Here is a 17,566-nt window from a genome sequence, read left to right as displayed (position 1 = left end):
TTTATATATAAATCATTTAGACTAATTATTTCTTTTTTCCTTAATACATGTTCTTTCTTCCCTCATGATTCAGTCTCATTTGGCCGCCTTGCGCTGAATTGCTTTGCATGAGTTGAATGGCAAATCTTGTTTTGCAGATGCTAAGGCTGAACGGGAAAACTACAGGCTCAACACCTAATTATCCAGACAGAAAATAAGATTTGCAGCTATTGAAAGGCAATCTGGATCTACGTCTGATGTAAACACAAACGAGGGAATGCCATGCACCAACACCACCCCAACCCCCCCAAACTCATGCAATAATAACAATACTCCTTTTAAAGGGGTCCTATTATGCTTTTTCACTTTTTAAACTTTAGTTAATCTGCAATGTTGCTGTTTGTGCATAAAAAGATCTGCAAGGTTAGTCAAAGTCTCCAAAGAGGTTATTTTACTTATCAGAATCCACTCTCCAAGAACTACAACGAACAGCTCGTACTAAAACGTGATTTTCCCGGGCTTTATGAAGTCATAATGTTCCTCATTTAAATAATCCCCACCCACAGAATACACAGAAAAGCGGACAAGGCCTAGATGAGCTGCTGCTATGTCAAAGAGACACTGTTTTTTTCTACAACTCATTTGTTTGACCTTCCTCAGGATGATGGACTTAGAATGGCTAACATTTATTTTAAACACTGTTCCTGAACATTATAATCCCTATTCTTATCTGTGCACTGCACATGAAGAACAGCTTCCAGAACCACAATGCAGGCTATACACAAAAGCTTCTTCTGAAATTGAGCAGTTTCCACTTTGGTACAATCTGTTGTTGTTTTCTATTAACAGTTCTAATTTAGTTTTTGATAAGTTTCTAATAGTTTCTAATAAGTTTTCTGTTGTTACTACGCTCGCCTGCTAGCCAGCATTAGTGTTGATAAAGTGTTGTTTACTATAGCTTTTGTAAGCTCTCGCTTTTGTAAGACTGTTCACCGCCTCTTAGGAAAATTAACCATGTTTTTGTGATCGATTACTGTTTGTATATAACCATAGTTTTTCTGACAAATATCATGATTAAATGGAGGATAACATCGTACCTATAATGTATGAGAAAAACATAACACTCTGAAACGTCCTGTGAAACGGCTTGCAAAGTCCGTGCACAAAATCCTTTCTGCATGATCTTCTTGTTTGTTAATATTGTCAGGGTCTGAATCGGGCTCGAATGGTTTAAAATTGCCGCCATACTTTATATTTACACTAGAGCAGAACTCACAGTTATGGAGGGGCGGGACATTTCCCGAACACATGCTAAACGCTGCCAATCACAACACAATGGGCCAGCTAACCAATCAAAGCACATTTCGTATTTCGGAAGGAGGGACTTCACCGAAAAAGACGCGTTCGGGACAGAGAGAGGGGAGCTGTAATAATGTAAAATATGTAAAAAAAATTGTATTTATGTGAAAAATAATGTAATAATGTAAATGTATAATCTTTGAGATGTTCATTGATTGTTGTCAGACTGTAATCGACAAACAACCATTAAACAGAAGACACTACTACCATTAAAAAAGCACTACAAAAGCCAACTACCTATTGTTCACGTAATCTTATACACCAACAGATGTCAATTTAAGACAATGTACACTTCTTGTTGTGCAGGAAGTGAAATCACTTACCAGTTTGCGTTGGCACCATCCACAGATCCCGCATAGTGCCACCAGCCACACAACACACACCGTTAATCCCAATGATACTAGGAACACACTCAGAGACAAAGAACCTGTGGAGAGACAATTCCTTAAAATTAGAGCTGTCAAAGGTAATGTGTTAACACTGTATGATTACTTAAGTTGCTGTAAATGCAAACACATTTATTTAATTTGAGTTGTGTCAATAGCTTGCTAATAAGTTAACATCAAACTCTATTGGAATAAATTGAAAGTCGAGTCTCCAGTGCAGGATGCTATTTGTGTGGCAATTAGAAACAGAGCTTATAAGAGCAAGGAAAATGTGTTCAGTTTTTAAAGTCTGTCGATGCTTTAGGGGTCATTTAGCATTTCAAAGGGGGCACATATTTAACAGTTTATGCACACATTTTAACTAAATGTTACACTGCTAAAATGAGTGGATATTTCGTTTGTAAGACAATGTGACTAACAGCTTTGGCATACATATCCAACAAACCATAAACAAATGTATTTAATAAATATTAAATAAAAACATTTAGGCTGTACCCTTAAAGGTTTAGATCACCTAAAAATGAAAATTCTGTCATTAATTACTCACCCTCATGTCATTCCTAATCTGTAAGACTTTTGTTCATCTTCGAAACACAAATGAAGATATTTTTAAGGAAATCTGGAAGATTTCTGTCCCTCTATTAACAGTGCATGCAACTACCACTTTGACGCTTCAAAAAGTTGAAGTAATCCATATGAATTGACCAGTTTAGACCAAATTTTCTGAAGAGACTGGATCACTTTATATGATGAACAGATTGAATTTAGGCTTTTATTCACAAGTAAACATTGATCAGCAAACATAAACAGAAACTTAACTGTAGGCGTTTGACGTGCAAGAACAAACCTCATTGTGGAAGCTCAAACGTGCTGCGTAACACACTCAATCCATATGGATTAGTTTTACAATCGCTTTATGCATTTTTTGAAGTGTCAAAGTGGTAGTTGCATAGCTGCCAATGGAGAGTACAGAATTTCAATTTTCAGTCTCAGATTTCATAAAAAAATATCGTCATATATTGTGTTAAAAAATGAATGAAAGTCTTACAGGTTTGGAAAGACATGAGGGTAATTAACCCTCAGTAATTAATGACAGAATTAAAAATTTTAGGTGTAATAACTATTTAAAAAAATAATAAAAGAAAAGAAAATAATATAAAAATTAAAGAAAATAATAAGAGTACAAGTGCTGAAGGTCTTAAGCACAAAATGCTGAAGAAACATGCTTAAATTATATATACTTGAGATCTTGATCACTCATATGCTGTTTTCATTTATATATATATATATATATATATATAAATGAAAACAGCATATGAGTGATCAAGATCTCAAGTAAAAATCCTAAAGAAACATTCTTAAAAAATCATCTAAAATATAAAAAAATATTTTTAAAATATCAATAAAAGTAAAAGTAAAAAATCTAAAGAAAATGCTTTATAATAAAATAATAGAACAAATATATAACAAGTGATGAAGGTATCAAGTACAAAATCCTGGAGAAAAATAAATTATATTATAATAATATATTAATAAAGGTCAAGTAAACAAAACTAAACTACACTAATGGATGTATATTAGGCACTGGGCCACATCTAATTCATTATTTGATTGAACTGAATTGTCTTGTACTGCCTCATTGGCGATTTTTATTAGGTAAATAAACTTATTTTGACAAACAGAGATTGATTTAATTTTATGGTGCAGAAGTAAAGTGCGAGTGGGTGGTGAAGTAAAACACAGGCAGCTGCTCAGAAATAGATTCATTTTCACAGAGAGGGGCAGAACAGAGAGCAGGCGTGTAATCCAGTTAAACTGAGTAAAACATGTGAAATACAACGATCTGGTCGAATACAACAGCACTGACCCTGTCATGACATTAGAGTCCATAAGGGTTTAGTCGAAGTCTGAGTCACAGCATGAGACATTTAGAGGTGAGGAGATTTAGGTGGGAGGTGAGGAGATCTGGCGTTGAAGATCAGCAATCTTCCGTAAGAAAGAGATCGGCACGTTCTTATTTTTCTTTTGAAACGGGTGTTTAGAAGCACATTTGAGGTTTGGAAGGGTAATACTTTAGATAAAAAATGTGAGAGAAAAGTTGACAGTAATCCGGTAACTGAGAAGGCGAAGAAAAGAGGGAATAATATATATTGTGGAAGAAAAAAAAGAGAACCGTAGAGGTTCTGTCAGAAAGGGGGCGGAAGGGAGCAGGATAAATGATTTTATAATGCCCCTAAGAAATATATAAAATGAGGAAAATTACAGTGAGAGGTGGAAAAGGAGATAAATGTGTGTGAGAGAGAAAGTCCTGAGGTTCTGGGAATTTTTCTATCCGTTTATTTAATGTTATCAGCTTATACTGTAAGTCTTGCGTAGCCAGACATTTGATTCATTGCATAAAGTCTGATTTACGGATGCCCACTGAGACAGAAAGAGACCGTCTGACCACTTTGCAAAAAAATCACTTTCTCAATTAGCATTTATCGTACAACTGCAGATGAAACTCTTTTTAGGTCTAAACTCAAAACCCACCTGTTTAGAATGGCTTTTAATACATAGTAGTGGTGACACAATTTCCTTTTCGTGTTTTTTTCGTGATTTTACTGTTATATGTATTTATTGTATGATATTATGTTTATTTTATTCTATGATGTGAAGCACTTTGGATACCTGAAGGTTGTTGTAAAGCGCTATACAAATAAATGTTGATTGATTGTTTGATTGATTGATTGATTGATTGATTGATTGATTGATTGATTTATGTCTTATTTTTCCAGTAAAAACATCTAAACACCCTTCAAACAAGTTACATTGGAGAAGTAAAATTGTGCAGAATAATAAGAGTGTTACCGACTTTATTTATTTTCTAAGCATAAGATTTAAGATATTTTAAGATATTTTAAGCAAGTGCATGTATCCTGTTTAGAATTTTTTTGTAAACAACACAAATACGGATGGGGGATGGGGGATGGGGATGGGGGATGGGGGATGGGGGATGGGGGGGGGGGGTACAGTAGATATGTATAAGACATAGTGATCAGAATTTTCACTGAATTCATCAGAATTCACCTGTGGAATTCTTCACTTTTATTGGTCTGTTGGCAACACTCATTGTACCGTGAAAGACGAGCAGCCCTTTCTGGTCTAAAGTGTCTCTGAGGGCTGATATCTGAAAATCGCTCCCTGTTGACTGCCCCATTAGCAACTTTGTCTATCATTTCTGTCTTTTTAGAGACAGAAACAATGAGAGAGGCCTGGAAATAATATGGAGATGAGGGCAATCTTTTTTTCTTTTTTTTTTCAGGATTCTTTGATTAATAAAATGTTCAAAAGAACAGCACTTATTTGAAATGGAAATCTTTTGTAACATTATAAATGTCTTCACTCTCACTCAATGATCAATGTAATGTGTCCTTGCAGAAAAAAAGTATGAATTTTACTGACCCCAACATTTTTTATGGTATTCATGAATTTCATTGAATTTGAATTCATTTTAATTCTAGTAAGTAAGTAAGTAGATTAATTTATATAGCAATATTTCCGCTTTACAATCAACATAACATGAATAAACATAAAACAGGACAAATACAATAAACAATACAGTATAGATAGACATCAACCACCACAGACATGGCGTCTTAGTCATGGAATCTGAGTCAAATGTTTAATAATATATATATATATATAAATATATGTCCGACCATACAGAATGAGCAATAGAGTAAAATGGTGTAACACCAGAGTAGTCCCTCATGAGGTGGGTACACCAAGCAACACGGCGAACCGCATCTCGAATCCCACAGAGACCAAACAAGTGCAAACTCCACGACTTCAAAACGGAAAACGGGAACAGCTACCATGCCAAAAAATCCTCCCGTAAAAGACGCAGCCACTCTAACTAACAAAACTAACAAAACAAAGAGCCAGTGTGAAGCGGCAGCCAAGCGCGCACAAAATCCAATTACAATACTACCTCAACTCAAATTGAAAAAATACATTTGAATTTAAAAGGCATTCTCAATTAATTTCTGTATGGCACACAACCCTGGTCTCTGACCCGTGATTTGGGAACAGGGTCGAGCAGTTAGTGCCTTAGTGGAAATCTCTGCTCACCTGTAAATAATGCTGAGAAAATCCTCCTGATAAAGTCTGAGACACTGGCCTAAATAATAACATCCCTGCGGCCCGGCGCATTTTGGGTCATGGCATCGTGTGACAAATGGGGCTGTGCCGTCTCATCGGACATTTCTCAATGTTGGGAGGAATTCTGACAGGGTTGTGCCAAATAACTGACAAGATTATTTGTGGGTCAGATTCAAAGCAAAGCCATGAGAGTAGATCCTTCACTTATGTGTGATGTGACTTCTGAACAGGCCTAATGGTACTGAGTGATAGACAGGGATGAATTTCAGTCAAACAAGAACAGATGGGTAGTTGATGATGTACAGTGTAACGGTTCTCTGTAAAAAAAAAAAAAAAAAAAAAAAAAAAACACTGTTCTGTTCTCCACCCACAATTCAGCAAGCACTTGCACCGCAGTTCATCTCAAATCTGATGACACATAGTTATCTATAATATGGTTTGTTGAAAATAAATAAAACAGACAGAGAGAGTCTGTTAGGCTAATGTATGTTTCTGTCGATGGATACGCCTTCTGGCTTCTCCTAAACTTTGTGCAGTGCATGTGTCGTATGCTCTATATGACCAGTCATTTACGCGCCATCACCCCGTGTGTTGATACCGCTCAAGATACACATTGCTATCTGTGTTTAAACTAAACTCATTTAAGCCTTACCAATTTAAACATTCACGCGTAAGTAGATGAGAAACAGATCTCGCGCGCGCTGTGAGAAGATTTGTGCACTCATCCGAAGCACACACACAGCAAATATTGAGCTCTCTTTTAAGTCTTGTGCTTGAACGAACAAATACACACAAAAATTGTCAACATGCCTTAGGTTGTCTCAAGTGAATGTAAACTGTCGAGAAAAATGTATCAGTATCAGTGTACTGAATCTGTGCATGATGTCTTAAAGTGACAGCAGCCTAATATTCCTGCTCTGTATGTGTTTTTAATGTTAATCAAACAACAAAAGACAAGAAAATAAATGATTCATCTTTAATTCATACAGTGAAGATTATATGCGATGTTGTTTTACATTTAATTACCTTATTACATTTCTGTACCTGAAAACTACTGTTAGATACCTGAAAAACCTGAAAAGCAGTTTATTTAATTTGTATCTTTGCTCTATTGTATTTGTGCTGTTGCTTGTAGTTTGATAATCTGTTTTTATTTTCTGACAGTAGTCCTTTTTTCCCCTGAACATAGCACATACCAAACCGTACCGAAACCCTGACCCTAGAACCGTGATTAAAACCAATCTGTGAGTGATTTGAACTGTTACACCCCAAGTATACGCATGATTGTTTATCTGAAGTGCTCCTATTATGCTTTTTCGGATATTACCTTTCATGTAGCATGTAACATAGCATTTTGTGAATGTAAAAGGTCTGCAAAGTTTCAAAGATCAAAGTGCATGACAAATGTTGTTTTTGTTTCCCAAAATAAAGAAGTGATTCTGAACTGCTTGAAACGAGTTGTCAGTAATTCCAGTCTTACTTCCTGCATGAACCTATGTAGGTTTGTAACACATTTGCATAATTTCCACCTATGGTCTTCATTGGCTGCCCGTGAACAACGTTTACTTTGACCCAGCTTCAAACCCTGTAGTTGTAGCTGAGGCCTGGAAGAGTTCATATTGGTTCATGTTGTCGACCTTTCGAGAAGATGCTGTTTTCTACGCTGCCAAAGCAAATCCACTTTGAATCCACTTCCAAAGGATGAGGACTTAGGCTCGAAACTGATACAGTGAAACCGATGCCATCATTACAGTTCGCTGAAATTCAGATATGGTAATGGACATTTAGTTTCCAGCACACGCTGTAAGCGCTAGACCAATCACAACAGACTGAGCCATCTGACCAATCAGAACAGAGTCCACACTAGCGTTTTCCAAAAGTTTCTCATCCGCACTGGAACATCAAAAAACACTAAATTCACCTTACTGCGCATGCGTAAAACCTCATATAAGCTCACTGAGATGATACAGATGGTATAGACCATTCACTGATGCGCCCAGGTCGCACTAAAACGCAACTACTCTTATGTTTTGCTGCAGGACAGCAATTGCGAGTAAAGTTTCTGTCACCTTTCCAGGACTGCGATATGAAGAATGTACAAAGTTGGTATCTTTAGCAACAGTGTGAAAGTGAATAGCACATAACAGGCACAAATGCAAACATACATATCGGCTCAATAAGCGTCACATGTCTAAACATGCGTCATCACAGGCCACACTACAGCGTGGAAATGCAGTTTTCAAATTCATCCACTTGGGAAAGCGTTTTCAAAAAGCTAATTTTCGCAGGACAAAAACGGCATCTTAGTTTGAACGGAAAGAGAAAAAGATGCATTTTCAAACAAAAATGTATTAGTGGGGACAAGGCTTGAATCCTTTATCGAATCGTTTCAGACACTCTTAGAAAGTGATGCTGCAATGTGCAGTGTATCTTATGAGAAAATGAAATAGTTTTTTGACCTTGGATGCATGTTAACCGATTGTAGGAGAGGAGACCTCCAAAACTAAATTAGGACCTTTAAAATGGCGTAATAGGGGGCACTTTAAAGTGATTTCAAGGGATTGTTCACCCAAAACAATTTACAGTTTACAACCGTTTCTTTGGGTAAAGAGTTACTTTCTCATGATGACTATATCTATCAGGATCTACCCATCTAGTGTATCTCCCTCCCTCAGCCACACTAACTATTAGAATAACAAGGGCGAATGATTAAAACTCATTAGGCCTGCATCCCAAACATGAGCAGCGTCTGCTGGTAAATATTTGCATTTTGGGAATAAGACCAATCACACTATAGTTGCACATTCTGGGTGGTAAAAATAGTCTTTCAACTCCCTTGTCATTGAAAACCCACCGTCTAGACGCTTGTCTGAGAGCCCCCTAGAGACCTCTTATTGAATATCTCAGATTACTACAGCAGGTAAATCAAACAAGAAGATTCTTGGTATCGTAATAGAAATAGTGTGTGTGAGAAACAATAGGAAGAAATTCTTTGCAAGAGGAATGTGGGCGACCTCAAATGGTTTTTAATCTATTATACTGCACACACAGCTAGTGTTGCAATGTGTTGCACTGAATATGGAAGTTTAAATCCATCTTTTTTAGGTCTATCATATCACATCATATTGTTTCAATCTGCTTTACATTATATTGTATAATATCAAATATTACAGGGCACAGGATGAAAATGATCTTGCATGAAAAACGTGACTTATTTTAATTAAAGCTGAACCCCCACCATCATCAGTACACTTGCAGAGTTTAACAAGGATTTTATGACTAATTATGATCCAAAACTATGATGAGTATTTATAATAATAAAAACAAAAATAGACTAACAATAGATAGCCTATTCAAGATTTTCAAACTTGCCTTGTAACTACACTACTGTTGAAAAGTTTTGGGTCAGTAAGGTTTTTTTAAAGAAAAAAATTAATACATATATTTATCAAGGATACATTAAATTGATCAAAAGTGACAATATAATGTTACAAGACATGTATAATGTTACTAATGATTTAAAATTTAAAATAAATGCTATTATTCTGAACTTTCCAGTCATCAAAGAATCTTAAAATAGGAATTCACACACACTATCAATACTTGAAAAAAGTAGAATTTTTTATTTATTATTTATTCATATTTATTGGCTAATAGATCTTTTTTTATTGATTAGTATTGATAGTGTGTGGGATTTCCTTTTGTTTTTAAAATTTTTGACCTTTTTTGGTCTTCTCTCCTGCGCACTTATCTTCAGGTGTGCAATGGTAATTGTTAACTAAAATGTTAAAATAGAAACCAGTTATTTTACATTGTAATAATATTTCACAATATTACTGTTTTATTGATCAAATAAGTGCAGCCTTGGAGAGCATTCAAGAATTCGGCCACCTTACTTAAAGCTTTTAATGCATTATAAGGGCATTCATAATGTATGTTATAATGCATTATATATTTTCATAAATAATTGTAACCAAAGTTAAAATGCATTATAATATCCACAGATTACTAACTTGTTACATCTGAAATTGGCTGTTTGTCATGGTTTAATGCATTATACTTTCTAAAGGTGTATTATAATGTATTATAACTGTGGTTACAATTATTCATGAGACCATTCAATGCATTTTAAGGTGCATTGCAAGACATTATTAATCCATTAATCCATGGGCACTTCTATAATGCATTATAAAGGCTTCAAGTAAAGCAAAATCAAAACTTACAGTCCAGAAACTTTTGAACAAAAGGATTTATCTATATCGATTGATTTATAGATATATTTTCTTTATAATATCTCTACTTTAAGTCACACACACACACACACACACAAAGCCATTTCAGATAGTATTGTATCACATCATATCGTATCATATCCAAATGTCTTCACTTATTATAAATACAATGCATTATGGTCTAATCAACCTTTAAGTGTAGTGGTGGAAATACATTACATAGTGCATTTTAGAAAAATGCTTTCAGGCAACAACTGTTGCAGGAACACAGGGAAGCTATTAGTAAACCATGTATCAACAAATGATGTGAGTGCCCTTAAACCAGCTAAATTACAGTGAGAACAGGGCCCTCTTTGATCTGATCAAAGAAAAAAGAGCAGACTGCAGACAAAATGAGAAAATGAGATAAAAGCCAGCGGGAATAGCTCTTTTACTGGCTGCTAAAGACCAGGAGGATTCACAGGGCAAAGGACCAGGTCCAAAATGCGAACCCTGACACCGGGTCACGCAGACGGGCAGAAGCGGGTACCACCCAGGCAACAAGCGTGAGAGGCTCTCTGGGTCTCCAGCAACCTACTTTACAGACGTTTCACAGCCCTTCATGTCTGCACAGCACGTCAAGAGGCTTATTTAGGCTAACTCTGGCCCCGGCGCGCTCCCCAAAGATCCAGCTGTCTGGTGCTGGCTGCTGGTGTCATCAACTCAGCGTCTATATGAGGAACCGCATTTCTCCGTCATTAAGAGATGAAAAAAAAAAAACTGGAGCAACCAAATGTTTTTTTCCCCGTTCATATTTGACAAAGACGAAGTGTAAAGCAGTCTGCTATTTTTGCTATTTTATTTATTCACCATTTATTTGTCCTGACAGGTTATTGGGAACACGTTGCCTTTATAATAACAATCTGGCGAGCGATCTGAAACTCTCTCTGCGGTGATGAAATAGATGTAATTTGCCACATGCTTCGCCAGGGCCTGCTCGGTGAGAAACGTCTGACCCAATAAAGACAATCAGGATGAGCCAATCAAAGATCATGTAATACCGAGCTACGGAACCGTACAGCGGCCCGGGCGATCCGGCTTTCCATTACAAGATACTTTCTATCTATGATTGTATTATGGCAGAGAACTTCATCTATTTTTAAAGCAAAATGTCCTGCTGGGATTTCAACAGTCACAGGTCCATAGCTTGATCCTGGATGGTCTTGGTATGTTTTGGGATTATTATTATTAGGATTCCCAAACACTTGCCCCGTCTGCCACTGGTCAAACAAACAAACAGTCCAATCCCAAACGCAGTGTTTATCTCATCAATAAAATCACTGACAAAAATGTTCATTTACAAAGGCGGGACAAAAAAAGATGCACGATGACTACACTTGAACAATCTGGATTAAAACATACTGTTGATGTAAATATGAAAAATTAGTTGAGAAAAAAGTGAAAAATGAGCAAACAATGGGAACCATGTTGAATATAAGTACTCAAGTACTTAAACAAAATATAATATGAATCAGCCATTTCCACAACATAAATGTAATATTACAACTCACATCTGCACAGAAAATGAGGCAGATGAATTTGAACTAAATTACGTGATAGTCAGAACGAGTATTGTTTTGCATGTTGTTATGGCAGTTTTTAAAATAACTAAGGATTCCCAAACTTTTTTGTCAACTGAATCCATTTGTCCTAAAATATTTACTTTTAAGTATGTGCTGAAATTTTCTAAGTTAATATCTCAAAAATGTAACACATTTGGATGTTCACGGATGTGGTTCTCTGATGTTAGTTAATGGTCACATCATGACATTTTTTTTAAAACTGTTTTTGCGTTAAAATTGTTTATTTTAATTTGATATTTTTATGGTTTAATGAATTATTCATTTAAACTCACAAACCCACATGCAATGCACACACATACCTCAGGCCCTGTCCACACGCAGACGCGTTTACGTAAAAAAAAAAAAGTCCCAGAGTGGATAAATTTGATAATGATGCCCTTGCGTTTTCGTGTGTACAGCCAATGCGCATATTTTGTGAAACGATGATGTCATCACCCCACGTGTCGACCCTAGTCAGACACCGTTAAGTCACGTTACGTAAAAGCAACAACAACGGCGGACTTCATGCTTGTGTTCGTGCTGCAGAAGCTACTGATACTTTATTTGTCTATTATTTACTTGAATGTATTTTTATTTTATTGCTTTATTTTACTTCTTTATTTATTTATATATTTTCTTTCTTATGCTATGATGCTTGTCTGTTGTCTGATTAAGACATTTCATATTTTGTACCAGGCCATTTATGGTTATTGTTCAATAAAGTTCTTGGAGGTAAAAAAACAACAACAAAAAACTTTTTTTAACCAGACAAACATCTGACCTGAAATCTCTTTTTTCGTCTCTATGTGAGACCCAGAAACACAGATTCTTCCAACTTGGTCTCAAAGATGAAGCAAAAGTACATAAATTAAAGTGCATTGTGTCCAAAAGTGCATAAATTAAAAAACTATATCATTTTACTTCATTACAAACCACAACACAAAAGGTAAAGCAAGTATATATCAACTTGCTCTTGAAATTTGGTTATGGAATATGGTAAGCAAACTGTCTTAACATTATAACTATATATTTTTTTATTTTTTTTACTACGCTAAGGTCATGGGTTCAACTCCCTGGAAACGCAAACACTAACAAATATGCCCATGAATTAAATAAAAGTGTCTTCCAAACAGAGTAGAAATGGAATATAGTGGACGCTGTGTGAATGCAGCTATAGAGCAAAACCACAGCTAGATTCTGAGCTAGAGGCAACCTGCCAGGCATCTCTGCGTTCGGGACCCCTGAAGAGGCCAGATGGGAGCCCTGCTGTGGCCTCCTGTAGTCATGACACGTACAGCCAGATTATTCCTGCACACAAACATGTCCAAGCTTACACCTTGTGCTTATTTTGTGCCACCTTGTGCCTTTCACATTGTTGAAAACTGACTAAAGGGCCTGTTCAGACCAAGGGCAATAACTATAACGATAAAGATACAGATCTAGAAATCTATGGCCACGTACACACTTGTTCTCGTGCTTGCAAGATCCACGAGTCACGATCGTACCGCTTTCCCTGTGATTTCCTGCACCGCACAGGGAAAACAGTACGATCATGACATGTGTTGCTGGATCTTGCAAGCAAATCATCGAACAATTTAGCCAATTAAGCCATTCTGACATTACGCCACAGTCCTGGTGTCCTTATGGCAATGAGTCCTCTACTCATTAAAGCTAATGTTTCTAGCTTTCAGACAATAAAAAATGAAGTGTCTTAAATTTCTGTCCATTAGTATCTGCTGGCCTCCCAGAGGTACTTTTCATTTGCTTGTTCATAGCTCAGGAGACATGATGGAGTTCTTAATTATGTTCGACTTTCGACTATCAACTTTGTCTCAGGCGTTTTTCCATAATTCAGTAGGAGTACAGAGGAATTGAATAAATGAACTATTTGGTCTTGTAATAATTTAATGAGAAATGTCTGCGTTGAAATATATTTTATAACTTCGATATCTTTAAAACATCTGAGCTGTTGTTTGAGACTTCTTCTGAAACTCATGCGGTCTATTCTTCACTACAGCCCGCCAAAATAAAAGTTTGATTTTACTTGAAGAAATTATGACAGAAATATATTACTTAGTTTTATACAGTATATGTGCTTCTCAAAGTAATAACAATAATAATCCAATTTATTAAAAGCATTTTTAAGGAATACCACACTATTGTGCAGCACTGTCAAAACTGTAAAGGAATTGTACATTATACATTATACAAGATTAATTAAACTGTTCAAGTTTTATGGATTTATTGATTAACCATGGTTTTTCACTATAAATGTGTATACAATCATAAAACACAGAATCCAAAAAAATTTTTACGCAAATAAATAAAACACATTTCGTAGAGCCTTATTATTGTTATAAGTTTTATGAATTCAATTGATTAGATGTGCCTTGTGATTGTTAGGACTGAGTTCGACCATTAAAACGGAACCCACAATTAAAAATTAAAACAAAGAATGGGAAAAAATAAAACAAAAGTGAAGTGACATTAGATTTACTGCTTCAGCGTACAGTCACCTTGAAGTTTATTTACAATACCAGTGAAGCTTTCCCCATCTTTATACAGAAGCAAAACTTGAGACATTTGATACCAAATGATCTCAGTTTCTCCACACGGCATTTTACACATCTTGCTTCTGTAGCAGGCGACTCGCTTGGATGCCTTATTCATGCATATGTGACGGGTTGTGCTTCAGAGCTGCCCGTTCATTCAGACAAAGTGAGCTAATCAAACACAGCCCAGCGTCCCAGTGTGACTTACAGCCAGCTTTATCCCGAGCTGTTGCATCAGAGCAAGTGGCCGGGAGGCTCCATCATTTACATGTACATCAAAAAGGCCTGTAACTGGTGCCCTCGAGGTTCCCACACCTTTTGACAAATCAATTTTCAAGACTTGTCATTATTGGCTTCAGAAAATAATAATAATTGTGTCTTTTAACTATTAACTTTGTCTCAGATGTTTCTCCAGAAACCGCCACAAATAAGACAGTAGTTAACATACAGTACAGAGCAATGAAATGAATGAGTTTGCACTCACAAATAGTAATTTCTAGCTGATGAATATTTTAGGCCCGGTTCCAGAATGAAATCACTGTGGACGCTTCTGAAATGAGTGAGGGTGCTCTAGTAAAGTGCCGAAAGCATAACAATAATAGCAATGTACAGTGATTTAATACTTCAATACTTTCACAAATAACTGGAACAGCATTTCAAAAATATTTTGATATGAAATTTTGAATATTTTTCTATTATTCTTCATTTCCATCGCTTAAAGCACATCTATTTTGACATAATTTGTTTGCCCTTTGCTATGGTTATAACTATATAAATCAGTGTAATTTTGCGTGAATCCTGCATTTATATGTGGATGTCACATCCAAAACTTTGCAGCATGTGTGTGGCCATTTGCCCTCTTAGCAGCATGATACTCAAATTCTGAATTGATTATATATAAAGTGTGCAAAAAGTGCTCCCTTTACAATCACTAAAAAGCTGTCAATCATCTCAGTTCATCGCGATCTCACAAAGTTCCATTATAACCAAGCAGTCTATAAAAACGCAGACTGCACTATTATAAAAAAGCAGTCTACACTTCACAACAAATCTCTTATTTACATCGTTTCTACACTTCGTTTGTTATAATGAGAGGATTCGCAAGTGTGCAGAACTCAGACCTCAACAAAAACTGCCATTTTGAGCGGTGAGTGGATTCCAACTTAAAGGTATAGCGGAAGATCTTTCCAAATTTTAGATAAGACCCGCCCTCTCCACTTTTTGAAAAGTTTGATTGATTCACCAGAATGATTGACAATTAGGAGGACCAATAGTATAGGTTACCCACCAGGAAGTAAAACATCCTCCGCTATACCTTTAAACACCTCTGCTTGGCCATTGCATTGGCACACTGATTCTAGAGCTGACTATACTAGAAATATAATATAATATAATATAATATAATATAATATAATATAATATAATATAATATAATATAATATAATATAATATAATATAATATACAGTAATATAATATAAATATGTTAAAGCATTATGCCTGGAATTGTATATAATATAATATAATATAATATAATATAATATAATATAATACAATTTAATATAATACAATTTAATATAATACAATTTAATATAATATAATATAAATATGTTAAAGCATTATGCCTGGAATTGTATATAATATAATATAATATAATATAATATAATATAATATAATATAATATAATATAATATAAATATGTTAAAGCATTATGCCTGGAATTGTATATAATATAATATAATAAAATATAATATAATATAATATAATATAATATAATATAATATAATATAATATAATATAATATAATATAATATAATATAATATAATATAATATAATATAATTATGTTAAAGCATTATGCCTGGAATTGTATATAAGATAAGATAAGATAAGATAAGATAAGATAAGATAAGATAAGATAAGATAAGATAAATAATGTTAAAGCTTTAGAGTATATATATATATACACACACATACACACTGCATATATAATTCCAGCTATAATGCTTTAAACAAGTTAAATAAAACTTTGGCAAATCCAGTGATCAGTTCTTCCTCAGAAGTGCTCATGCTGTCGGCTCGGTACATTGTAAACACCATTAATAAAAAAATCTGTGCGTCGTTACACCCGGAAGTTGCATAAAGCCATCAGAACTGATCATGTCAGTCGGCGTTTGCTATTTTTATGGACTGTGAGAGTGTACTGACGAACTCCATACTAATCCAATGGCTAGACCAGCACCAAACCAGCTTGGACCTGGTTTGTTTAAAAGAAGGTAGTAAACATTATCTTTAGAAGTAGAAGGAAGGGAATGGGAATATCAGGAGGAAAGGTGAGAGAGAGGAGTTGATGCAGGATGGAAGAGGAGATGAAAAGGCCTGAAGTTAAGACAGTAAGTGCTGTTGAGAATGGAGGAGGGTGGGAAGGTCAGCTGGGAGTGGAGGATGAAGAGGACGAGGGGATGAAAGAGAAAGAGAGTGAATTAAGAGCAGGAGGCATGTGGGCAGAGGACACACAGGAGCGAGCGAGAGCTCATGAAGGAGTATGACAGATGAGACACTGAGTGCCACTTGAGTGACAGAATACAGAATGAGAATGAAGGATGGAGGAAATAAATTAGAGGGAAAGTAAAGCCTGATGCCTTCAGTCTGCTGTATGCTGGAAATACTTGCTTCGGAAGAATATAATGAGTGTTTGTGTTTTAAATGCCCTACTGAAGTTTAGTCTCTATGAGATGTGCTCATTTAGTGTTGCAATATGGCTATATAGTCACACCACCCAGAAATCTGCACAACTATTGTATATCTGTGGAATACCACATTACCATTTGGTAGAAATGTGCTATACCACAGCAGCTATACAGTATTTGTGCAGCTTTCAGTGGGCATCACTGACTAAGTGACTAAGAAACATGCAATAAAGCAAAAATTCAACAAATATCATGTCAATAAAGAACCCTTTCATACTTTTAAGAACCTTCAAAACTACAAAAATATCTACTAAAATATACAATATTATAATATTCATATAATTAAATATATATTTGATGTTTTAGTTTTAAAATATCCAATTTTAAAAATCCAATTTTAAAAGGAAGGAGAAAAATCTCAAAGATGTCATATGACATCTTTGAGATTTTTCTCCTTCCTTTTAAAATTGGATAGGGCTGTCTATGCACAATTAGTTAGTTGCATTTAATTGTTTGCCTTTAGCATTGTTTTCAGAACAGACAAATTAAAAACCACTGATTTAAAATATACAAAAAAAATGATTGTTTGCATCAACCTACAGTACTGTTATGGAAAAGCAATCAGTT

At 35.3% G+C, this 17,566-nt stretch overlaps 1 protein-coding gene across 4 annotated transcripts in view; it reads right to left on the bottom strand.

Annotated features, from left to right (window-relative positions):
* syt7b (synaptotagmin VIIb) overlaps positions 1-17,566 on the bottom strand; it is a 134,031-nt gene that overhangs the window by 82,461 nt on the left and 34,004 nt on the right. For all 4 annotated transcript variants that reach the window (XR_014201715.1, XM_082154505.1, XM_082154506.1 and 1 more), the window contains exon 2: positions 1,662-1,765. Coding sequence is in view for 3 of the 4 variants with exons in the window: in XM_082154505.1 (XP_082010631.1) it covers positions 1,662-1,765 (104 nt within the window). In the remaining variant the exon portion in view is untranslated. The remainder of the gene's footprint in view (positions 1-1,661; positions 1,766-17,566) is intronic.

The sequence above is a fragment of the Leuciscus leuciscus genome (genome assembly GCF_965113295.1).
Source record: "Leuciscus leuciscus genome assembly, chromosome: 2".
NCBI lineage: Eukaryota > Metazoa > Chordata > Actinopteri > Cypriniformes > Leuciscidae > Leuciscus > Leuciscus leuciscus.
The sequence above is the reverse complement of the archived record's forward strand: the minus strand, read 5'-3'. Positions and strand labels throughout refer to the sequence as shown.